Source organism: Scardinius erythrophthalmus, assembly GCF_964197995.2.
Source record: "Scardinius erythrophthalmus genome assembly, chromosome: 9".
NCBI classification, from domain to species: Eukaryota; Metazoa; Chordata; class Actinopteri; order Cypriniformes; family Leuciscidae; genus Scardinius; species Scardinius erythrophthalmus.
This window is the reverse complement of record NC_138229.1, coordinates 10,897,557-10,923,478: the sequence shown is the minus strand read 5'-3', so window position 1 is coordinate 10,923,478 and position 25,922 is coordinate 10,897,557. Positions and strand designations below refer to the sequence as shown.

The 25,922-nt window shown below is 38.2% G+C and overlaps 2 protein-coding genes across 4 annotated transcripts in view; one reads left to right on the top strand and one right to left on the bottom strand.

The window, feature by feature from the left end:
* The window catches only part of keap1a (kelch-like ECH-associated protein 1a), a 16,088-nt gene extending 11,060 nt beyond the window's left edge, over positions 1 to 5,028 (bottom strand). Inside the window, exon 1 of one of the 2 annotated variants that reach the window (XM_081375108.1) lies at positions 4,753 to 5,028. The gene's annotated coding sequence lies outside the window, so the exon portion shown is untranslated. The remainder of the gene's footprint in view (positions 1 to 4,752) is intronic. The other variant, XM_081375107.1, reaches the window with a different exon arrangement.
* crlf1a (cytokine receptor-like factor 1a) lies at positions 3,101 to 25,922 on the top strand. 2 transcript variants are annotated; one of them, XM_081375110.1, is made up of 10 exons: positions 3,101 to 4,362; positions 8,409 to 8,512; positions 10,146 to 10,630; positions 13,237 to 13,515; positions 16,056 to 16,185; positions 16,741 to 16,910; positions 18,603 to 18,760; positions 20,105 to 20,273; positions 23,232 to 23,413; positions 24,219 to 25,922. In XM_081375110.1, the coding sequence occupies exons 3-10, from the start codon at positions 10,573 to 10,575 to the stop codon at positions 24,240 to 24,242; spliced, it is 1,170 nt and encodes a 389-aa protein (XP_081231236.1). In that variant the 5' UTR covers positions 3,101 to 4,362; positions 8,409 to 8,512; positions 10,146 to 10,572; the 3' UTR covers positions 24,243 to 25,922. The 2 variants fall into 2 exon arrangements, with proteins under 2 accessions (XP_081231236.1, XP_081231235.1); XM_081375109.1 differs by lacking the exon at positions 8,409 to 8,512.

Here is a 25,922-nt window from a genome sequence, read left to right as displayed (position 1 = left end):
TCAAAGAAAAGGTAGATATTTGCTTTTAAAGAAATAGTTTTTTAAGGACTACAACAAATGGCTGGTAGGGACTACACGACATTCCTCCCGGGTTAGTGACATCACTAACCCTAACATTTACATAAACCCCGCCCCCGGGAAGGAGCAGTCCATGTTGAGAAGAGGAAGAGCTGTTGTAGTAGAGCTCATTTGTGAGTCTACTCAATCTATCGCATTCGTGTTTTAACATGCACAGTGCGTAACACAAATGCAATAGCATGTCACTGTAGGCATCTTACAACAGTTCCTACACAAGCGATTTTATAGATTATCATGACATAATTGAAGATAATTAACTCCACATCAGCAACATAAATTCATCAACTAACCATTCAGAAACGTCCTGTTGCATTCTACGTTGTCACTTCTTTTTAAATCTCTCCATCATTGTCCGACTCCAGTTTAAACATAAAAGGCAGAACAGTTTCTGACATTTTAATGCTTGTCTAATCGGAGCTGCTAAAACACACAAGAGCTCTTGAAGCTCCACCCTCTGTGCCGGGAGCAGCAGCTCATTTGCATTTAAAGGGGTCATATGATGGGATTCCTCGTTTTCCTTTTTCTTTAGTGTGTTATATAGCTGTTAGTGCACGTATATGATCTGCAGAGTTACAAAGCTCAAAGTGTCAAACCTAAAGAGACATTCTTTGTAAAAGTTAAGACTCAGCCACACCTTCCTAAAACGCTTCATTCAAACACAGTTTCATAAAAAAAACAAAAAAAGAAGGCGTAATTTTTAATCTCTCTGTATTATTGTTGCCTCCGGCACCGCAATGTCGTGGAGACGCTGTGTTTTCCGTTGCAAAAGCCAAACTACTTTGTTTGGCCTTTCAAAAGAAGACGCAATTAGAAAACAGTGGTTAAGCTTAATTTACAATTAAAAATAAAAAGATAGTATAAGTCATTATAATCAGTAATTATGTCCCCAATGAAATAACACCTTACCAATCTGATACGATCTGGTCCAGTTGGGCTAGCAAAGTTGATCGATTAGCTTCGTCATCTGCATTTTCCGGTTTAGATTCGAGCTCGAATTGATAAGGTAGTACCTGACATTATCACCTGTCATTATTGCTTTGGGAGCTGATGTTCCAAATATGGGACGGGACGTGACATTTCCATCACAGACTTAAGGTTTTTGGGCCAATGAATGCACTGGATCGCTGGCCAATCAGAGCATTCCGTGCTTTTCAGAACGATGAGCTTTGTAAAAATTGACGTGTTTCAGAAAGGCAGGGTATAGAGGAGCAACAATAATGTACAGTGTGTGTAAAATAATGACCTTTTTTTAACCTAAACCTGCATAAACACATTGCATTAAACCAAATACAAAAAATAATTTTCTTTTTAGAACCATCATATGACCCCTTTAAAGGGACACACACGAAACGACGCGTTTTTACTGACCCTCAAAAAGGGACAATTTTAACATGCTGTAAAAAAAAAATATGTGGGGTAGACTTACACAGAGACTTATTTTACATATTGTAAAAAGGGCCATTATTCCACCCCTTTATCCGATGTTATGCGACTAAAATGCAATTTTTCCTCTTGCGATAAGTCATTCCAAAAATCATGGCGACGGATATTGGTATAGGTGTATGTATATCGCAACCACCACACTTGCCATTATTTTTAATCAAAGGAGACGTAGGTGTGTTATCCAAGCATTAATGGCAAGGAAAGCCCCTTATACTTGGGAGTGGCAACGTAGAGCATATACTGTATATACACACTTACATGGTACAATTAAAACATGCATTTTAGTGCAGTTATGGCTCAGATTATATGAATAATCACATTATCATAATTGAACTATCCCTCTAAAGGTCAGAAAAGTCAGAAAACCACTAGTTTTTGCGATATCAACAGATAAGTACCGGTTACACATCCATAAAAACAACAACACTCATTATATTTATTATTAAGGGGGAAGTGTTTAATTTTCTTAGCTATTTCGTTCTTTCGGTTTAAAAAGAAAAGTTGAACCAACGTCACAAAAAGTAAGGTATAGGCCTATGCGTTAATTCGGAGTGACAATAAACACTCCAATTACTACACAGTATTATGTATGAGATTGCGTTACAGTGAAGAATTCAGATGTCACAAAAGACCATTTCAGTGTCGGTGCTGTTCGTTCACCTCTGCCTGTTCAGCTTTGCGTCCGGACACAAGCCGTGATCAGAGCTGGAGTTTGACTACCAACAAATGGAAACACGTGGAGCGCACATAAGAGCGGTTTCTGCACGGAATGCCACAATGAGTTTAACAACACAAAGTGATCATCACTTGGAGAGAGAGAGAGAGAGAGAGAGAGAGAGAGAGAGAGAGAGAGAGAGAGAGAGAGAGAGAGAGAGAGAGAGAGAGAGAGAGAGAGAGAGAGAGAGAGAGAGGGAGGGAGGGAGGGAGAGAGAGAGGGAGGGAGGGAGAGAGAGAGAGAGAGAGAGAGAGAGAGAGAGAGGGAGGGAGGGAGGGAGGGAGGGAGAGGGAGGGAGGGAGGGAGGGAGAGAGAGAGAGAGAGAGAGAGAGAGAGAGAGAAGAGAGAGAGAGAGGGAGGGAGGGAGAGCTAAGTTCCACTGTGTCACAGTTATATAGCTCAGGTTATTGAGTGCACAAAACACTTCATTAATAACTGCACCATAACACATCTCCATTGCTCTGTTAAAGAGACACTCAGTCTATGAGTAGTCTGCAACGTGTTCATGACTACGAAGGAAAACTGTGAATCATAAAGACACATGGTGCATAGTAGGGTGGTGATAACTGACCTAGAATCAGGCTGACCGATGAAGTTTCAAAGTACACTACATACACTGAACTTTTTGCATAATGATTGTGATCTATAAGTTAACTCGGAAAGAGAAGGATATGTTCACACACAAACACACACACTATAGGAATGCAGTGCAGTGTGATTCACAGAGATGACTAACGATAATTGAATTAGTGCAGGGCTCAACAATAAGGATCGCTTGATAGCCCTGGGTCAGTGTGAGAGAGTTTCGGGATAGTCTTATGAAGTCCTGATCACCCTGTCAGAGGTTTTTTTTTTTTTGCAATAATGACCAGCTAACTGTACAGTACTTTACCCCTAACAGAACTTCTAGCTATTATTTGTAAATAAATAATATATAAAAACTAAATTACTACAGAGGCATAAAAAATATGATGCTAAAAATAAAATGTATGAGTGCTGTTGTTATTAAATATGTTTTGAACGAATTTGTTAAATGAACGATTTAATGATTCGTCATAAATACAGGTAGGGCTTCATGTCAACACCTACTAGCATTATGGTGTGTTGATGTTTTCTTTCACAAATGGAAATAGAGTTATAATAATGGTGAAACATTTTCATAAAGGCTTTTCTCTCAACTGTCTCGTAAGAAGGTTTATTAATAGTCAACACCGAGTTCCTTGCCACTGTCACATTTTGGCTTACTGAGATGGGGCCACTTTATATTTTGCATTATTTTCCTGTTTAACTATATGTATTGTAAAAAATAAAAATCACTAATAAGTTACAACATTAGACTGCATCTCTCTTGTCTCACCTGAGCCCCTTGAGTTTTAACAGATTGATGGGTGGGGGTGGGGGTGGGGGTAACAGAGAATGAATAGGGGAAAGGCTCGTTATAGTATGCAATTCCATCGCGCTATGATTGGATGTGAGTAAATCCCACCTCTTGTTTTCGTGCGCGTTCTCTAATCGGCCTGAATGAAGACAATGATGGCTAATGGGAAGACTAATTAAAAAGTAAGTAAACAACTCAGCCACTTAGATATCACTGCTTTACCTCTTGTCAAAATCAAACTGGAAATGGCCTGAAAACATGATGACTGTGGGTGGGGTGGTTTTAGTGAGCAATCTGCTTGGTGAAGTTAAAGGTAGCCTACATCTTCGTCTGTGACCAGTACAAGATTGATGACGGCTGAAAATAAGTTTTGACTATTAAAAAGAAAAGCTGAAAATTAGTTCACAAATAATATTGTTAATTGTTATTGCCATTATAAATGTAAAAATGCGTAAAAACACTAACTGAAATGAAACTGATACTCCATTACCGCTTGGAATGGGTTTCTCGTGCATTAAGCATGACATTAAGTAGAAAACCCGGAATTGCCTCCAAGCCCAATGATTACAAAACGCTTCGAGTGTGGGAGGGGTCGCCCCTCTTCACTCATAAACGCTGTTCCAGTCCGGGTTTTAGCATGTTCGTTGCTTGTTGAGACCCAAAGCTTGACGCTTTGGCTTATTTTGGAACTATTTTCTTTTGGCTGAAAAGAAATGCACAAACTAACTCGCCAAACTTTGCGTGAAACGTAAGTTACTCGATATTTTTAACTACTGTATAATATTACACTATGACTATCAATCATGCTGTAGTAGTAAATATCAGCACCGCAGTCTCGTGCCAACAGCTGGATCAGTGTACAATGCTACTACAGTAACATGCTCGTGTGATATTGCATTATTAAGAACAAAACTACTCTGTCAGCACTTTCCTTTGGGGAAAAACATGAAGCAGTAATCCGAGATATTAATAAATGTGACATCATTACACCGTGGGCTATCGCCCCCCTGATAAAATTGTGCTGATACAACGAGAAGCAAAAAAAATACTTTTAGTTAGTTAGCCCCGTGTCAAGTGCGTGCAGGTCTCCATCGACACCAAACGCAATTATCTATCTACACCCGCTAAAAACACTCACCTTGAATCAGGAACCGGCGACAGTTCTCCACTTACGTACTGTCTGTCAGTATAGATGATTTATTTAAAGAATGATGCTGATAAAATTAAAATGTACAAATGAAGAGGTGAATGCCCTCCGCGCGCATTCACGAACAGAATGTTCCTGTAACTGGGCGCGTAAAACGTCAAAGCAAAGCACACACGAAAAAAAACGAAAGTTTGCTGTGCCGCGAAGCTCCACCGCCTTCCAGCTGTCAACTGCCTGTGTGTGAGAAACGCGCGTACACTGTAACTCACGCTCGCGCGGCGCGCGCCCGCCAGCAGAGCGACCTGGTGAAGGAGGCTCGTGCACACTCTCTAGCGCGCTCCCGCTCCCGCTGGCAGCGCTCCAAACACACAGAGTGCCTGCCATTGACATCAGCATGACTGTGCAACTCCTCATTCAGCTGAACGAGATCTAATACAGGTTGAATGACAAACCGAAAGCAAATATATCGAGCACTGTCAGTTGATCTCATTTGTCATTTGAATACTCGTCTCAGGTAATCCATCTCTGAGACTGAGTGCTTCACGGTCTGGAAAAATTGACAAGTTCGTTGCCAAGAATTCTTATCGTTGTTATGTAAAAAGCAAACAGACACCCACTGGGAAACCCTCTTCCTAATCCTAGATGAAATTTGTATTTGCTGTGTATTTGTTTGGGCTTGTTGGGATTTTAATTGTCCCTGTAGCTTTAGTGAGTCAGAAGGTTATATGGTTAGTGGCATTCCACAATAATGAACAAGCTAATCCACATTTTAACCAGGGAACTTCACCCTCCTCAAAAGTAGTGATTAACAATGTTGACAGAAAGCTGTGCCGTAAAATGCCAATATTATTGGAAAATGTTTAACAGAAATGACTGTTAACTTAATTAAATCGTTGCTTATAGGCTATGCATGACAAATTTACTTAACTTTACATTAGCTATGGATAATAGTCCTGCGTGTGAGATTCTATGTAGAATGTAATTTTTTTTTTTTACATCCAACATATTAAGAGTGTTGTTTTTATATATATAAATGACATAGGCCTATATCAGATTTTATGGATCTCTGGCAGATAGCAGATTGTTTTACAGTATTCCTGAAAGGCTTCCCGAAGATCTTATTCCTTGTTGGGTTACACCCAGGCCATTGACCTTAGCAGAATTTGTGAGGTTTGTTTTGCTGATTCTCGCCTTGTCATAGTATTAAGGAAGTCATTGAAGCAGGAACATGCAAATTCCACCAAGAGCAGGAGGTGCAAGAGCAAATAATATTCCAACAAAGGACAGCAAAGTTTACTGTTAGAAAGATCAGGAACATATGCAAAGCATTATGCGATAGTATCGAATTCTTTTTTATCAGTTCCTTGAAAGTATTTTTAACATTTAATCAATTTATTATGATAATTATATGATTGCTATGATAATTATAATAAGTAATCCACTCATCTGCCACCTTTTACTGTTTAGAAACACAATGAAATATCAACATTTGGTATTGAGGACAGGTGCAATTGTTATTTTGTGTTCTTTCATACTGCACAAGATATGTAAACCACTTGTCATGCGTGCAAGACCTCAGGTGTGCTCTTTTACTGCCAAGAGAATAAAGAAAATGCCGAGCAGCACAATGACACAGCAGTTCAGAAGAACATGAGATAGACTGATGACCCTGCATGCACAGCACTTTGTCAGCCCCCATCCCATTATGCAACCCGCTCTACTTGTTTCTCTATTTAATGACATCTATCATATATTAATATAATATAATTATATTTATCACATAAAAAAAAACATTGTGTCTGATTGCTTCAAAGATTAATTGTAATGTGTATTAAAGCAATTTGTAGATTGATTATTCAACACAAAAAACAGTAACAGTGAACTGAAATGCAATGGCTCATTTCTAAAAAAAATAAAATTGCAAATAAAAATTGGCTAAATAACCATTTTTTACATGTTTTATGTGCTTGTTAAGATGATCTGACTGCTTGCATACAACTATGGAGATTTCATTATAAATTTTGTATAATTCTCAATCCTGGAATCAATTGTCAAACTGAGTTAAACACACTGTGTTTGTGCTCCCTCTAATGGTTGCCTCTGAATGACACGCAGCTCAATTACCTGGAGATGTTAGACAGTACAAAACAAAAGCATCACCATGTATAAATAAAAATTTCAACAGCATATTTTGGCAGAACAATTAGAGCATGTAAATGATCACAGAATAGTTTTTATCTATTAATTTGCCTACATATGCATTGACTTTAAAATGTTCAAATAGCTCTATTTTCTTAATCAAATCAAAAGCCCTGGGTGTGTTGAGATATTTTAGGGATTTGAGTCATGTATTTGAATTGAACAACAAAACATTCCCCAAATAGTTTTACTTGAGAGTGCAGAACCCGTTTGAGTTAGAGGTTATAGGGAGTAATGGTTTGTGGGGAATTAATAAAAAATTGGCAAAAAAAGAGAATGAAGGGTGAAATATTGTATTCGTTTTTGATTGTCGATGCATTTCACCCAGCACATTGAATCCAGATGGAATGAGGAGAAAGAGCAAGTTAACAACTCCGTGTTCCATGGGATTTTCGGCTACACATTTGCTAGGTCTTGCCATCACCGAGTGTAAGGTTGATATACATCTGTCATGCATTATTCGGGGGGGTGCTGCCAAAGGTGCTTCTCTGGCTTTAGAAACTATTTCAGGGGTATCTGTCAGAAATGATGGTCTGATTTGTATTTCTTTAACTGTTCATCCCATGTTAATTGACATTTATCTGTTCTTTAGAAAAATAATAATACATTATAACATACATTACAATGTAAACAAAGCTTAGCCGAGTCTGGAAAGGCTTTGACCCTACTTCAAACAAACATTTTCTCCCAATCAGTGAGGATTGGACCGCTGGGGTCAGTGACTGTCTCTGTGTATTAAGAGGAAATTGCTTGATTTACAATGATTTCAGCACATGTTTCGCAGAGCTGGAGCCTCTCCCAGCTTTCCAGACATTTTTAAGAGGGTTTCTGTGTCGGCCAAGTTGATTGGACATAAAATGCTGAGGTGTGTTGGACTAAGGTTTACCCCTCATTGGATAATCATCATTATATTACTGCATGTCCAATTTGGGTTCCTCGGAGGGCTTCAAAACAAAGCAGCCAATGCTTTCACACTCGGCTTGAATGCCGCGAGTCAAAGCCTGTGTCCCGAAGAGAATTCCCACTGAAATCTTTATGGTGGGATAATTTGTTCCACATGCCAGAGCTCACCCACTAAATCACAGGGTCCCGGTAATCAATGCTTCCCTGTCTCATTATGGTGTGTTTTGCTGTCTCGGAGCAGGCTTCTGGAGGATAAATGTCCTCTTAGATACAGACAATTCCTTGAAGTGTAAGTCATGTTCTGGTCTGGTATCACCTAGCCGGGTATGTGTCCAATCAGATGCAGTCGGCGAATTGGCCGAGAGATTTATGTTGGAACTCGTTTGCTTGGAGGAAGTTCTTGTTTGCTTTTCTGTTTCTAACTATCTTTGTTGTTCTGTCTCCAAAGCAGAACTCTTTTAACACATCCCTCAATTACTCCTTTTCTTTCTCTCCTGTAGTTGATTTGCATAGCTAATGTTTTGGATTATTTTCCCATCTTTTAGGATTTAGTGAAAAGTATAATCACTCCCGCCCTTCAACTTGATCCAACGTCGTTTAACGGACTGGATTATATTCCTAAAGACTCGAAGATCTGAGGCAGATGATAGTAAGACAATTTCCTTTGAAATCTGGAGCTTATTTCTGTGTAAAATGACCACATGCAATAGTCACGTATTTCCCAGCAACAGCTACTTCATTCACGGATAATTATATCGTGTTAATCTGTTTGTAAGGTTGTTACATCATCATGCTTTGTAAATGTACATTTCCTTGAGGTGCGCTATATTTATATGACATAACATTCTTAAGCATGCATTGACTCTTATGCATTACTCATAGGCATGATGCATGAGTAAACTGTTTGGAAGTGTAGTTTATAGATGATTTTATTTAGGAACATGGTGTTTAGAAGTGCAGATCTTTTAAATAACTGTTTAGAAGACATAAGCATGAAGTTATAGGATAAGGGCAGAATTAATGAATGTGGTGGGAGCTCTCTCGAGACTCTGTTAGATGAATGGTCTTTGTCCCCATTCATTCATAGACTTTGGATGACATCCCTCTTGTTATAGCATTGTATGGTGATAACTGGAAAGGAAGTCCACTCACTCATTTACGAGACAGAACCAGCGTGGAACTAACGGTAAACCGGGCTTTAACAAGCGTTTTTTCGACAATAGAAGAAAGCACTTCATTGTGGCTTGCTGACCCACGGGCGAACTTACTGTCATGGTTATTGTTTCAAAATATACATTGTCACCGAATGAGTGACTCAATGACTAGGACCACATCTCCAACTGCTCATAACCATTACTCAAACATTAGTCATGACAACGTTGAGGCGTTGGTATTGAATTGACATGCATTTTCCATTGATTTAAACTTTGTACAGACAAAAAAAAAAAAAGGGAGAGAAATGCAGTTTTATCACATTTTTTATGTTTTTGGAAACTTATTGTCTGAAATAATTCCATTTAATTCAGTTGATTTCACATTTTCATAGAAGAACGATTGCCCAAATGTTAATGAAATATTATTTTAATTGCTGTTATAATTATTTCTCTATATAATTATATTTAATTTAGTGCTCTCAAATTGATTAATCGTGATTAATTGTATCTAACATAAACGTGTTTTATATGTGTGTGTGTGTGTGTGTGTGTGTGTGTGTGTGTGTGTGTGTGTGTGTGTGTGTGTGTGTGTGTATATTATGTATGTATGTGTGTGTGTGTATTTATACACACACACACAAACACATAATATAAACAAACTTATGGATGTGATTAATCGATTTGACAGCACTAATTTAATTATAATTTCATTACATTTATACATTACCTATATCTAATTATATTTACAGAATTTGTATTGCATTCATCAATATCAGAACAATTGGCAAAACTATATAAAATGTAGCCTATTCAAAAACAGTTTTTCTTTTTATATTCTGTAGAACATTTGAGCATATGAATGGAATATAGCAACGAATATTATTTTTCTCTCGTTTTAGGTTCATATTATCTACCTTTATTCAGTTCTGTTCAAATTAAAATATAATATTCATATTACAGATAGTATGTCAGTCAAACATGCATGATCTGAGATAAGGTGTAGGGCAAGTTAAACTTTTACTCCTTCCAGTCAATTAACAAAGCATGTAATTACTCGGCTTTAAGTGAATATCCATAAAAGGACTGAACTGGAAAGACTTCCCATTAAGAGATTGTTCTGACCCACAGGTAGGCTGAAGCTTCGGGATTCACGAGGAAAGGGAAACGAGAGGAGGGCACAGACAGAAGGAAGGGAGGAATAAAACGAAAGAGGCAAAAATGACTTGGAACTGTGTGGGAAGACATGGGAGGAGCTTGCAAAGTATAAACTTGGATGTTTCCTAGCAGTGGAGAGCCTCAGCACGGTAAACGATGCCAAAAGTAAATGAAGAGGACGAATGCACCGTCGCATTAACAGAACATTTAGCGGATATTCTTTAAAGTTCATTCTTCTGGAATATCCGCGAGACGCCCGCAGCTCAGGAACTGACGCTGGGATCAACTGTTCGGGTGCACTGGAGCTGGACTCGGTGTGGCATGCGTGGATCAAATATTCCTGCATAGACCAATAAGACTCTCTTGTCCTAAAAGAAAGAAAGCGAACATTTGTCATAAGATGATCTGGCTATTGTTTTTGCTGCTCTGTGCTGCCGGCGTGTTGTCGTCTTCCACCCGTGAGTACATTTATTACAGCTCTCTATGTGTGTGTTACATGTGTTCTTACGTACCTTTTTCATCGAATGGGATTTTGGGGACTTGCCGCGTTCAGTATTGAATTTATATAGGTAAATATAATAGTTTGAATAGAATAGTAACTTACTTTGAAGTTTTTTAATGTCAAGGTATTTTTAATGTTACGTGCAATGATAATGATAAAAAAGAAAAGAAAAAGTTGGTATCCAGCATCTGCTAATTAAGCACAGTATTTTTTGTGTGTGTGTGTGTGTGTATGAGGATGTACCAGGTTCTTGTAATGAACTTTTTAGAACTTTTTATTGTATCGATGCATTTAAAAAAAAAAAAAAAAAAAAAAAAAAAAAAAGCATTTTTTTGTAACAAAACATTTTTTTTATTGTCACATGATCACAACACAATTGAGTATTTAAATATTGGTTAAAATGTTTTACAATATTTGAAAAAAAATTTTTTACAGCCCTTAGTGTAGAAAGTTACACTACCTTAAGACGTTAAGCCCTAGAAAAACGTCAAAATTATCTTAATTAATGAGTTAATTTGTAACCCTTAAACTGGAAACATGTTTAATATAGAAGATGTGTATACAGGTCATTTTTGTATGAATTGCATTTTTAACACATTTTAATTAATGTCATAGTTTTAGAGAACAGCATTAAATGTTTTATTTACATTGGAAAGCTGTTGTTTTAAACTGCTTGGTTTCCAAATTGGCCAACTGATGGTATCTATATCGGTGCAAAATATTGCAATATATTGAAAAAGTCTACTAGGGGTTACAATTTCAAAAGGTCAGAGCATACATATTTAATTTAACACATGGATGGTTCAGCCTTATGAACCACAATAAAACCCTGACATCATGTTTCTTAATCTTGTTTTTGTAAAACATATGTGACTGCAAGAAAATGTTCACCTCATGATTAGTTCTGTTCATCTATTTTCGTTGTTGGTGAAATATAGGTGCTTTTGAAAGTTTAATTAGCTTTTAATGAATCGCAGAGAACAATGTATCAGGATCAAAGGGCATAATTGCGTTGTAAATAACAAAGGGCTAAATTATTAATAGCTATTGAGAAATACATTTACAATGCAAGCGTTTAGCACACTCCGCTTACGTGACATTCGCAGGTGTTGGTGGAGGGGAAGCTTGAGAGTAATTACATCTAATGAAGTATTGCCTCATTCACACCTTCACTGCCAGGCAGGGAATTAAAAAAGTGAAGTGCATTACAGCCACTGATGATGGTAGACTACACTTCCCTCTCCTCTAGTTATACAGTTTAACATTAAACGCAAAAACGTCAGGCTGACTTTTTCTGGGCCTCAGTGAAATATAAACAGAGTTAAAAGGGGAAAAAAAATGTGTAGACAGAAGTAACCTTTTAAAAGATCATTGCGGTTTGACAACACGGGCAGGAATGTCCAAAGGGTGGTCCCGCTGTTCACCGTCTCAGCGGTAAGATGTGCATCCAAGCTTTACTGAGTTTCCCTCGCCATTGCATTGGTGATGACAGGACTACAGGCTTACCTCATGAGATCTTCTGATCTGAAACCAAATATCTTACTGCTCATTTCCTAATCAGACACCTGCAATAAATACTTGTAATTGCTACTGTCATTAAACAGTTTGAAGTGAAATGTTTTCGAGTCTGAATTTTGTAATCTACTTAAATGAAACAGCACCTTTTGAAGACTATTCAATAGTGATACATTCCCTATAAAGATCCTGTTTCATTAGTGTTATTAAATAAAATAAATGATTTGTATCTTTCCCCTTTGATACGGAGAGAAGATTTCACTCTGAATGTGTAATCTCTCTTTTAAGGTTAGTCTATCTATCCATCTTGATGTAATTACATGTAATCACACGGCAGTTCACTCATCACATCCATTACCCAATTGTGTTGAATTAACACTTTTTTTTTGAGGGATTCCACTGTCACATTACAAGGGTGATAATGAACTCCAGCAGGGTTTACAAAATTATAATTGTGTGTGAGTTTTTATTACGCAGTGATAGATGTCTTCTGAAACACTAAAATGCCGCCATCGGGAATACTTTATTGTTATTGGTCAATCGCAGCTTTCTATGGCCAAATAATGTTTTAATGATCGCCAAACTGTATTATTTAAACATTGAATCGTGCAAGCACTATTTTTAACACTGTGCTAGTTTCACGTATTTTTTACTCACATAATAAAAAAAATCTCAAACCAATATTTCATGTGCAAATTATATAATTAATGTTCATTAACTTAAGTGCATTTATTTATTTATTCAGTTAGTTAGTCAATGTAATAGGTTAGATAAATGTACAGTCAAATGAAGACTGTATCTGACTGCAAGTATTCCCTTTCATAGTAAATGGATATCATCTCCTTTTGTGATCATCTTGCATATCCCACATTGCTCTGATTTAGGCTGTCACTATCAACCTTTTTGATGTGTTAGTCATGAGGTCGGCCGGTCGGTCGGTCTCCTCCTTCAGCCTCATATAATTTGAACTCACCCATAACCAGACAGCCTATAATAACCATGCTGCCTCTTTCCAGCTCTAACCTGCTATATCTCGCCCTCCCTCAGAGGTGGCTACAATCTACCCTCAAGACCCTGCCCTTCCCATCGGCTCCAGCCTGACAGCCACATGCTCAGTGAATCCAGACCACGGCGTTCATGCAGGCTCACTCTACTGGACACTAAACGGGAAGCGTCTTCCCAGCAGCACCTACAGCGTTTTGAGCCCCTCCGTGCTCAGTGTCACCCTCCCGCGGCTCTCCGGGTCCCGCCAACGCTCCGGAGACAACCTTGTGTGCCATAACAGCGGGGGTCATGTGCTGGCCGGCTCCTGCATCTATGTTGGCAGTGAGTCTTGTCTAACATATTGTTCGCATTTACTGCGGAGTGCGTTTAATTGGCGATTGTGAGCGCAGTCCAACTTAAATACAATTAAATGGATTTTGTGGGTAAGCTTGGAGCCTTGGGGAATATAGGTCAGACCTAGAAGTATTAGACAGTCTTTATGATTTGACCCCCTGCCACTGGGCCACAGTTGTTGCAGTATTTAATGTTTTCTGCCTGTCCGCCAATGAACTCGAGAGTTGTTTAAGCCCCTTAAGATAGCTATCTGTTCCACTGTTATGCTTTTAGCACCTGTGTGGTCCATTATAGGCGCTTTCCTCGACTGACGCGTATGACTGAACAAATGTACCGCATTTGTCAAGTTACGTGGAATGGTGGCAGTATGGAAAATTGCAAACACAGACACACACACACACACACACACACACACACACAAATGCGGAAATTGAGAGAGCGAGACAAAGTCAAGGAAGCGAGTGTCTGGTCATTTGGAAAAAAGATTGAAAGCAAGAAATGGAGAGACGTGTGTGTGTGTGTGTGTGTGTGTGTGTGTGTGTGTGTGTGTGTGTGTGTGTGTGTGTGTGTGTGTGTGTGTGTGTGTGTGTGTGTGTGTGTGTGTGTGTGAAGAAGTACTGTGTTGACTCAAGCTCTCTACGTCTCTGAGGTCTCCACTGTAAGGTTTGGTTCATATAATCACAGTCTTACACTTAGACGCAGTGTCTTTTGTTCTCAGCTGAATGGAATCTTGGCCCCATTCCTGAACTTAAATGAGGATGACAGCTGAAGACACTCATCCATTATTGAAAATATTTAAAGTCAACACAAAGTCAAAATTGACCCTATTTACTTTCTTAATACACGTTTCTGATCTTATTGTGAATGATTCATCTGTGCACATTACTCCAAAAAAGGCAGTATTTATAAACGTTCATTAAACTTCTTTTCTTTTGAAATGACTTATTTTTTAAGAGACGTTTCAAATCTCTTATGCTCACCAAGGCTGAGATTATTTGATGATAAAAAATAGAGTAAAAAAACAGTAATATTGTAAAATATTATTACAATTTAAAATCGGCTAACTCTTTTATTTTGATGGATTTTCAGCATCATTACTCCAGTCTTTAGTGTAGGGCTGAACGATATATCGTTATCGTATCTATATCGAGATATGAACTTTCAAGATATTAATATCGAAAAAAGCAACGATATAGACGATATAGATTTTCCATCTCCGCGCTCGCCCTGCATACAACTCTGGCAGTCACAACAAACATCAGTTTTACGAGTGTCCTTGAATGCACCGCTAAAGCCAGCGCGCGCACACTACCAGGGACGTGGGAACTATATTGTGAGAGGGGGGGCGGCGTTTCCATGGTGACGCGTCATTGCTTGTCACGTGACACACCGCAGCAGCAACAGCGCTGAATGAATGATGATCTGCTTTTATGTCATTTTTCCTTTTTTATTCAGAATATTCACAAATGTGTTAGCTATGGCATGAAATATCTGATATTCCGATTGTCAAATACATGCAAGTGGAAGTATATTGTTGTTTAAACACCTTTATAACGATCGCTTTAGTTGAGCTGTATGCGCGATGGGCGCCGCCGTGTTAGTTTGTGCCGCAGACGCAGTTCAGAGAATCGGATCTGTTGGATTTACAACCTCTATGTTTACAACACGTGAATTCATCCACTTCTCCCGAAATACTGAAAAGTAAGTGGCTGGTGAACTGGGAATAGAATAGAGTAAACATTGAAGTTACTTACACAATGTGTATCTGATATGAATAAAACGTGTCGAATTATAATGGAAAGGATTATTATTACCTTTTCCATAGACATCAGTGTGTATTTTACAAACTCTAAATGTATTGTTTTTTTAGTACTTACGTAGTCATATCGTATTGTATCGATATCGAGATATCTGGCATGAAAATCGAGATATGAAATTTTGTCTATATCGTTCAGCCCTACTTTAGTGTCAGACAATCCTTCAGAAATCATTCTTATATGCTAATGATGTGGTCGAGACACATTTCTTGTTTTTACAGTTGAAAAACTGACTGCTTAATATATTTGTAAAAATCGTGATCATTTTTTTCACGATTCTTTGATGAATATTGTACATATTTAAAATAGTATCTGTTTAAAATAATATATAGAATAGATAAAATATATCATATAAAAATATATTTTTTATAGAAAAAATACAATGTAAGATATTTATATTAAATATAAATGTATATCTTTACCAACTGAATAAAATCAAGTTTCGTCCTTCAAAAGTAAAATGGGTTGCAAACACTGTTCATGTTGACTTTAAACCAACTGATTATTTTCTGAAATTCTGAACATCAAGCTTTTAAGTGATTTTCCATACTATCTACAGTACAGAATTTGGTGTTGTATGTAGTGGAAATCATCAAGTATAATTAGTGCATATTTAATTAGGTGTTATGAGAGGCATGAGTCACTTTCCACCTACTCACTTTGACAGCTCAGTGAAAACTCTTTTTTTTCTTTCTTTCTTTTTGTTTTTAGTGCCTCCTGAGAAACCTGTGAATCTTACCTGCTGGTCCAGGAACACTAAAGACCTCACCTGTAGATGGGCCCCTGGGGGCCAGGGAGAAACCTTCATCAAGACAAAATACACACTCAAATATAAGCTCAGGTCAGTGCCACAGGTCATTCACACTCATGTTAATGCCTCTTCTCAAATTCACGCCTTATCTTGTTTGTATATTTCATGTTCCCACATGCCTATTCACTGGAGGACAGTGGATAATTCCTAATTCCTTCTGATGGGCACATGCCATATATTGTACTTTTCTCTTTTTCTTTTTTCTCTTTTTGTCAGGGCGAAAGACTGATGAAAACAATTACTTCTAATATTACTTAATTTTTGTTAGTATTTTCTTTTTTTATATTTCTTTTTCTTTTTTGTTTTTTTTTAATTAACATTGGCTTTCATGCTCAGTGAGCAGATGGAATGCATATTCCAGACACAGCAATTTTCATTTCCCCATTCCCAAACCTGAAGTAATAATCCATAATTAAGGAACCATTCCCACATTTGACACTATGATTGGCTCTTCCATTGGCTTTTTTTTAAAAAAAGCCGTCACATAGGGATCCCACAATAGATCGCAGCCGTATCACTACGAATGTAGTGTCCAAAAAGTTATCGGAACCTTTTCGAAAATAAACCGTGTTTGCTCACCTGTAGGTGGTATGGACGAGAAAAGGAGTGTGAGGACTACAACGTGGGAGAGCCATACACATGCTACATCCCCCGCGACCTCGCCCTCTTCACGCCCTACGAGATATGGGTGGAGGCCTCTAACCAACTCGGGACTGCAACATCTGATGTCATCTACTTGGATATCTTAGACGTGGGTGAGTGTGCCTGACCTTTGACCCCGTTTTAGACACAAGCCCCAGGTGTTCTCCTCATGGGCAGCATGCAATACGAGAGGACCACGTGCAACGTGAGAGCGCCACTCCTTGTAAAAGTGGGTGGAGGCATGACGAATTGCAGCGGTCCATCACAGCGTCATCCGTAACCCTTTGCCTCACAGTATCTACCCACCTACTCACACATACCTGAAAAACCTTGCAGCCCCCTCCTTTACAGACGAGTGGAATTTTTATAAAGTTTTGCACTAATCCTAGTACCGTGACCTGCCTGGAGCTACTGGTTAGCAATGTGACTGGAATAGGGTGAAGTCTGTTTTTGTTGAATCCTTAAGATCTTATGTGCTTTGAGTGCAGGCCAAGCTTGCACATAATCTCTTCAAACAGACATTTTAAACTACAAACATGTTAATAAAAATGGAATTAGTATTGTTAGGACTTAAGTTGAGGGGCATTGTGTCTTGGCATGACATTAGAAAGTATTTTAAATTAAACTGAAATAGCCTTAACATTGAACTAAAGCCCCGCGTCCTTGAAAAGGAGATGAGAAAAGTTATAAACTTTTACATCCTGCTTGTATAAATCAGTGTAACAGCACCTGAAGGGGGAGGCAGGGCTATTTTAAATGGAAAGTGCAGTAAGAGGAAGGTGGGTGCTCCTCGAAACATGCCATAGTCATGACACAGCCACCACACCTAGTGCCTCCACCTCCTTAGCAATAGAGACAATGCTCATTTATGTTAACAGTTAATTAAACAACAGCTTTGAGATCCAAGCAAACTACAATTACTTGGATTGTGAAGCATTATCTATGCAATGTGATTTTATAGCAGCTACACCAAAATGCAAAGTGGAAAAATACTGTGCGACTAGTTAACTAGAATAGAATATTGGTATATTTAATCTCAGGTGAATCACATGAACAAAAGTCTCAGCTTGCAGACTGAAGTTCATTCATTGGCCAGTTTGCCCATGCAAATTGCACACAAAAAATTTATATAGCTTCCTGACATCACCAGTTCCAAAATGATGGGCTTGTTTTGCAAACTGGAAGTAAGGCAGGCACACATTTTTTTTTTTTTAATTTTTAGAAGATCCGATGCAATTTATCGGATGCAGTAATCACAAGCCAACATTTGTAAGGTTTGTGGCATCTTTTTTTTTTTTTGAGCCACTTAAGTATCAAGTAAACTAGATATCCATGAGACCAGAACTATATATTACAATAATCGGTAGTTATGGATAGATAGAAATTGTGATCACAAAATCTATACACTTTCTGTGTTTCTGTACAATTTAGACTGCTGTGACACTATATGAATCCATTTTTCTGTGCCAGTCTATTAGTGTGTTATTTATTTCATACAGTTCATAAACAGAATATAGAATTGTAATTTGAATGTAAAGAAGTAGACTATTCAACTTAATTACAATACGATGGATGGATGGATGGATGGATGGATGGATGGATGGATGGATGGATGGATGGATGGATGGATGGATGGATGGATGGATGGATGGATGGATGGATGGATGGATAGATAGATAGATAGATAGATAGATAGATAGATAGATAGATAGATAGATAGATAGATAGATAGATAGATAGAATAAGGTGCTTTTTGTCACAGCGTTTGTCGCAACCTTATGTTTTTCTCTCTTTTCCTCTCCCAGTGACAACAGACCCACCGACTGACGTGACAGTAAGCCGAGTGGGCGACCTGGAAGACCAGCTGACCGTGCGTTGGGGGACACCGCCTGCACTAAAAGACTTCCTCTTTCAGGCCAAATACCAGATCAGATACAGACTGGAGGAAAGCAGCGACTGGAAGGTACAGTAGCACTCTCGATCAGTTAGCACAGTTCGTCAGCGTCCACCATACGCACTACAATGCCCATTATCCTCATTACTATTACCATATTCCCACTACCACACCCTCTTGTTTTTGTAGTGCAAATTGTGCATGCATGGGAGCCAAGTCAGCTACGTTTCTCAATGTTAAAGCATTTGCAGAGTGGCGCAATGATTAATTATAGCGGTTCAAAAGATAACAGCCATGTTTCAGTAGAATTTGGGGTGTTTGTATTACTTGTCTGAAACGTCATTTCCAGCTGTAGCAAAACAGCACATGGTTTCCAGTCCTCTGGCCACGGAAGAGTCCGGTTAAACTTTAGGGCTTCAAATAAACTTAAGCTTTCGCTGTCCCCATTTCGCTCATATGGATCCAATCAGTTGGCAGGTTTCCTTCTGAAGCTGGGCAGAGTTGAGTTACATAATGTTTTCCCCCCTTACCCATCACTTTGCTGTCAGTTGCACAGTCCTACATAGTTAACAAAGTCAAAATATGACAGTGACCATCAAAAGCACATAATAGCAGATGATCTGTTGTTTTCAAAGCGCATAAGAAAGCTGCATTATCACCCGGGCCGTTCTCAACCCCACAGATTGCTTACATAGTCTGTACGAAGGGAAATAATTACCCAGCATGCCTGTTACACGGCAACCTGATGATGTTAACATTCTGCCACTCATCACGTTCCAATAGTAATGATGGTCCTCGGATTACGGAGCTGTGCATATTAACCGTGTTTGTAGCTTTTGAAATGTGAGTCTGGAAATGGACCGCGGAGAAGGACTGATTCAGGGGTACCGGGATTGTAAATAATTACAGGGGGCCCAGGCTGTTTCGACATTCCTGCATTTGAATCCCGAGTATACCTCTGCTTTAGCACACAGGAAAGAGGAAGCATTGGGCCTGGCATGGCCCTGTCTACATCTCGTTGATGCCGCCTGCGCCCGTGCAATTACTCAATCTGTAATAAGTAATAGATAACAGATTTTCTCTAAGGGTAGTGTTGATGCTCGCTGTGTATATGTAGAGCCAGGAGGCAGGCCAATTATTTATGTGTGTGTCCCTGTCATTTACCTCCTGTCTTTTTCTCTGATATACGTTGGTATATTCCCCAGAAGCACAAAAAGGGGGAAATTTCTTTGTTCTTCTTCTTTGTAAATGGGCTTGTGTGAACTTGCTCAAGGATTTGAAAGTGAATGGTTTTTTTTTCTTCTTATAGAGAACATTAAATATGCCCGTTAGGGTAACGGTGTGTGTGTGTGTGGTATGCGGCCGCTGTAGGTGTTTGATGTAACAGACTGTTTTGGGTGTCTTTCTCTGCAGGTGGTGGATGATGTTGGGAACCAGACTTCCTGCAGACTGGCAGGGTTGCGGCCAGGCACAGTATATTTTGTGCAGGTGCGCTGTAATCCGGTAGGGATTCTGGGATCTAGGAAAGCAGGCATTTGGAGTGACTGGAGTCACCCAACTGCAGCCTCAACACCACACAGTGGTAAGAGAAATATCATCTACGCTATCCTTGCAAAAGCGGTTAGTTAGCGGAACCTATTTTATTGGGAAGTTTACAGTGCTAATATCATGGTATTTCTTAAAGTACCAGGTAAATACCATAGTAAATATCAAAGTACAGAGGTATCACTTTGCTCTTTTGCAAAAAAAAAAAAAAAAATTTAAATTGTCGTTGCACTTTATTTTGCAGTATGTGCACTTTCTGTACTTACCAAGAAAGGGTTAAGATTAGGTTCAGGACAAGTACCTAGCTATTACCCAGTTATTGTAATTACTACAATAAGTATAGTATATGCACATGTGAAACAGGACTGTAACATAAAGTGCAACCAAAATAGTTATTTATTGATTGAAATTATAAAACAGGTCTTGATTGAATGAGCCACATAAAAAAAAAAAAAGCTATTGTAAATGCTCACATATGATCACACATTCCATGTTAATGTGTCATTTTAGTGTTGCTTGGCAATGTTTAATGAATCATATTACTTGGTAATACTTGGTATTACTTGGAAAGTATTGTTTATTTATATGTAATTTTCATGTATTAATCGCTTTTTTTATTGCCAATGTGTGAACAGCTTGTAACAAAACTTAAAAAACGAGACCTTCCTCGACCTCCTAGTTTGTCCATGAAAGCCTGTATACTGATTTTTATGTGAAGGACGTTTTTTTCCAGGAAAATCAAAAGGATGTGACTTTTATGCACGCTCCCAAGAGCCTCTTATCCGTTGTGTGACACACGAAACAAATGCTCTTATCCGTTGTGTGACACACGAAACAAATGTTTTTGTTCAGGATAGTGCTGAAAGAGCTATTCTGTACTGTAATGTCAATCTGGCATGCAAAGAAAAGAGATTCATTCAAACTATAGTCTCACATAGCCAGATCTATATAAACTATAGTCTCAAATATAGGCCTACTTTATAATCAAACTATTATAACAGTGTAATTTTAATGACCTCATCTGTCGACATGATGCCGGAGAATTGGAGAGCAATTATCTCTCCAATTGGAGAGAACATATCCACTTCGCTATGATCAGATGCTTTCTTAACTGCTGCTTTCTCACCGCTGTCATTTTTGATGTGTGTTTAAAAAGCGTGCAATATATATATATATATATATATATATATATATATATATATATATATATATATATATATATATATATATATATATACATAATCATGTGTGGACACCGTCGGTTTGTTCGTTAACAGTATATCGCTGCAAAGGTATTTTTTTTAATCTCTTTTTACTTATAAGCAAAGAACAAAAAAGAGCTTTGTCATGACTTGTGAGTATATCAGGACCTTGAATCACGTTCAGTCTCTCCAGTCTCCAGTGCATTACGTGTGCACGAGCGCGAGCAAGTTGCTGGCTGCAGTTCACTTAATGACCACCGGTGTCGCTAAAACAAGGGTTTCTGAATTCTACATATATAAAAACTTGGTTTTACATTAGTTAACAATGAAAAATAATAAACAAAGATAAATAAATTTAGTAGCAAATATATCGCTCATTGTTAGTTGATGTTAGGTATTAACCGTTAACTAATGGGACCTTATTGCAAAGTCATTTCATTTAACTTATTTATAAAGCACAAATAAACACAACAACAGTACAGAGAATAAGTCTAAAATATATATAAAAAACACATCATTAAAATAAGCACATAGTTTATGATGATTTAAATGCTATGACTTTTTTTGCTATGATGATTTGATGCTAAACTTCTATTTAAACTCATACCCGGAGGGTACAGATCTCAAAGATAAAGGAAGACTGTTTCATCCATAGCCTAGGTCCAGAAACTGCAAACACACAGTCACCTCTCAACTTCAGCCTTGTTCTCGGATGAGATCACAAGCATCTGACCAGCTTATTTAGGTTTAGTTCACACAAATAAGGCGGCGCCAGACCATTTAGGGTTTTAAAAACAAACAGCAGTACTTTAAATTCAACTCTATATTCCACTGGCAACCAACTGAGAGTCATTAAAATTGGAATAATATGTTCTCATTTACGGACCCAAGTTAAAAATCTGGCTGCAGCATTTTGAACCATTTGAAGCTGTGACATAGAGGACTGGGATATTCCAACACAAGTTTTACCAACTAATTATATAAAAGTTCTCAAAGTGCACCAGATTGATGAATTTAAATGTAAATGTACCTATAGTAAAAAGCCACGTTTTACAACAGGTTTTAGGCACTTATCAATTGTAAAATCACTGTTAACATATTATACATAACATTTAAAAATAATAACATCATGCATTCTTCTTGTAGCTATTTAATTCTATTTGAATTTCCATTCATTTTTAACAGGTCTAAAGTCATGACCAAGCAGTCTTGTAGTGCAATGGGCCTCATGTGGGAAACATGAGTTTGATTCTAGCTCAACTTATATACAAATCCCAAAAGCAACATAGAAAATAAATAAATATAGCCAGCGCCTCTAGTTAAATGGTAGCAACGAGAGTCAGACTGAGATGTTGTCTTCGCTGGCCTTTGTCATATTTTCACATTTCGGATGTGTCGTGCAGTCCATCCTATAATCAGATAAATATTTCCGAGACGACGCTCGGTCCAGCAGACACCAACTAGCACATGCAACGCATTACTTTAGTCATACATCTCCCCATTTTGTGGCTTGCCAGAGAGCCACGGGGGAGTGTTGGATTATGTTTTCAGAGGATTGTTTCTGAAGATTAACAGATTAACTCCTCTGCACATTAACTCTTCTGGAGCGGCCCACATCTGGAGCTCAGAAACCTGCTGTTTATTTAAAATGGAAAAGGATTTATTTTTATCCCAACTTGTGTTTGGTTGGCTGTGTAAACTGTGGCCTGTATCTGTGATAAGCTTGATGCATGCACGATAGGCGCTTGTCTCCCTGGATGGACATGTGTTGATTTTTGTCTTTCGCCCTGCAGAGCGGCTGCTGACAGGGTCATGTGACTCAAAGGCAGGGCAGCAGAACTCCACGTTGCGGCGGGACTTGAAGCAGTTCTTTGGCTGGGTGCGCAAACACGCCTACGGTTGCAGCGGGATGAGCATCAAACTTTATGATCAGTGGCGGGTCTGGCTGCAGAAATCTCACAAAACACGCAACCAGGTTGGTAAGGAGATTTTCATTCGCATTCTACTTGTTTTTTAACCACAAACCCCATTAATCACGGTTTAAGTGTCTGGTTTTCTTCAGCTTTAGTTTCTTTGACTGTTATGCCAGGAATATTTGCTCTCATAACACTGTGAGACTGGATCCATTGCCTTGAGTTATTGGAGTTACCCGAGTTAATTGAATTAAAGTGCTTCTTGTGTTATTGCACTGAGTTTCCTGTGTTTTGCTCGGCAACCACAGAAGTAAATAACATGAGGCGACTCATATGATTTCAGGTAACTTCTCATAAACCGTTGAAGTAAACCGGACTGTTTAAATAAACTTGAGTAATGAAGTTCTGCACGTCGAGTATCATTCAACATATGTATTTAGTTCTGAGTTCACATCTGTCAGATTCCACAGTAATCTTGTTTTGGAAATGACAGGGATTGTCCCTCACTCGAGAATATACCCAGCAGAGACTATTTGCTCCTTTCATGTGTCCCAAGTGTGTTGTGGTCTGTGTTATACGAGAAAACATGACCCAAATGCTTGTCAGCATCACAGAAGAGTGTATGGAAAGATCTAACTGCACCGTATTGGATGATCCGACGTTGCCAACAGGAGATAAACCCCCTAGCAATTATACTAAGAATATCTAAATCTCTAAACCGCAAATATGCAAAGACTTTTCTTAACTACTTTTTTGCCATCTCAATCCGTGCAGAAACCATGATCTCGGGTTGTTTTTGAATGGCTATTTGAAGCCATTCATGTTCTGGGGCGTTTATCTGATTACTGTAATATTGTCTGCTTTCAGGTTCTTCAAGGAGATAAATCATAGCACGTCGCTCCTGGCAGGCAGAACATTTAACAACAACAGCACACTGTGGAAGAATTCACATTTTCCAGACCGCTGCTTGGCTCAGTGCAAGAAAGTTAAAGTACAGCTGGTTAAAGTACAAAGGTGACGGGCATTTGGTCCCTTGGACACAGATTGAATTGTGCAGTTCTCTACAATGCCTTATTATACAGGAAAACAAACTGTTAAACGCCTTTCTTTGAAAATAGCCGTGAAGATCACGTGGATTATATCCTCGCATCTCGCTATCCGTGGAGACGAGTTCTTGTTCGTGTCGGGGAGCAATTAATTACAGGTCATAATTTGCACATTTACTTAGAGGATGGGACACATGGTCTATATGTGGACCCATGACGTTTTCAGATCTTGCTAACTTTAGCTGACCTGTATGTAAAAGAGGTTCCTCATGGACAAATGAAAAAAATTTCTGGATGTTTTTCATCCAACGGTTTGTGTAACTTCAAGACAACTGGAAGAATTGTAAGACCATCCAGTTTTACCAAAGGTACCTTTCATGAATGTTTGAGTGTGACAGTTGTGACTATACGACAGCAGTTTACCTAAAAGATTTGACAGGTATACCTCACAGAACATCTTGACACTTTTAGTCTCCTGTTTCTTTTAGTAACCGGCACATGGCCTATCATGAGTTGCAATGCAATGCAATACTGAACATATCAATACATAGAAATAGACCCGTCGCGTTTGAATCTCAGCTATAAAGTTGGACCCACTGACATTCACTATATTCAGGATCTACACTACGACAAAATTAACGTGTTGGAAACTCCATTTAATGAATGGAGAGGAAAGTTATGGCCAGCCAATGTTCTCTCTCGTGTTTATATATGTGTTGCAGTTACAAAACTGTAACTGTGTTTGTAGCATTCAACTGTTTGAAAATAATTTTATGTATTGAGACATTTTACTGCTTTTATTTTTGTACTGAATTGTATCCGCATATTTAAATTTAAAGTTATGTTTTGACTCTTTAAGTTATGTGTAGGTAGATTATATTATTATTGACTGAATTGTTAAACCCTAATATTGTTCATAAAATCATTCTTTAAGATAAAACGTATGAGCTTTTGAACTTTTTGACAGGAAAAAAAAATCAGTATTTTTGTCTTATAAATTTGTCTAGGAATCATATAAATGTGTTTTCAGAGAATAAGTTCTTACCACATTGGAATCTTTTTTTTTTTTTTTTTTTTAGCTTTAACATCATTACATTTTGTTAGATGTATGCTAAAACAATTAGGGTAAGAATGTTTTGTAACTTTACTTTTTATACATTACAACTTTTTGGTATATACTCTGAAAGCAAGACACTATTTTTTTCCCCTCAAGGTTATTTATCTTTATGGCTGTTTAGATATTTTTACTTGGAAATCAAGACAACAGTACTGATTTTGAAATAATGTTTTATTTAACTTTATAGGAAGTACAATACAAGAGAAAAAAAAGCACAAATCACAACTGCACAAAGCAGAAGTGTTTTGCCAGAGCATGATTCTCTACAGGGAAAGAGATTAATGTGTGTACGAGCAGTTGTCTGGTTAAATTAGTGCTCTTACACTGGCCTCTTCCACGGTCAGTATTTCACTTTTCCCTAAGTGACACCCACAAAGAACAAAAAATAAAACGCTTTAGGCCATTGGG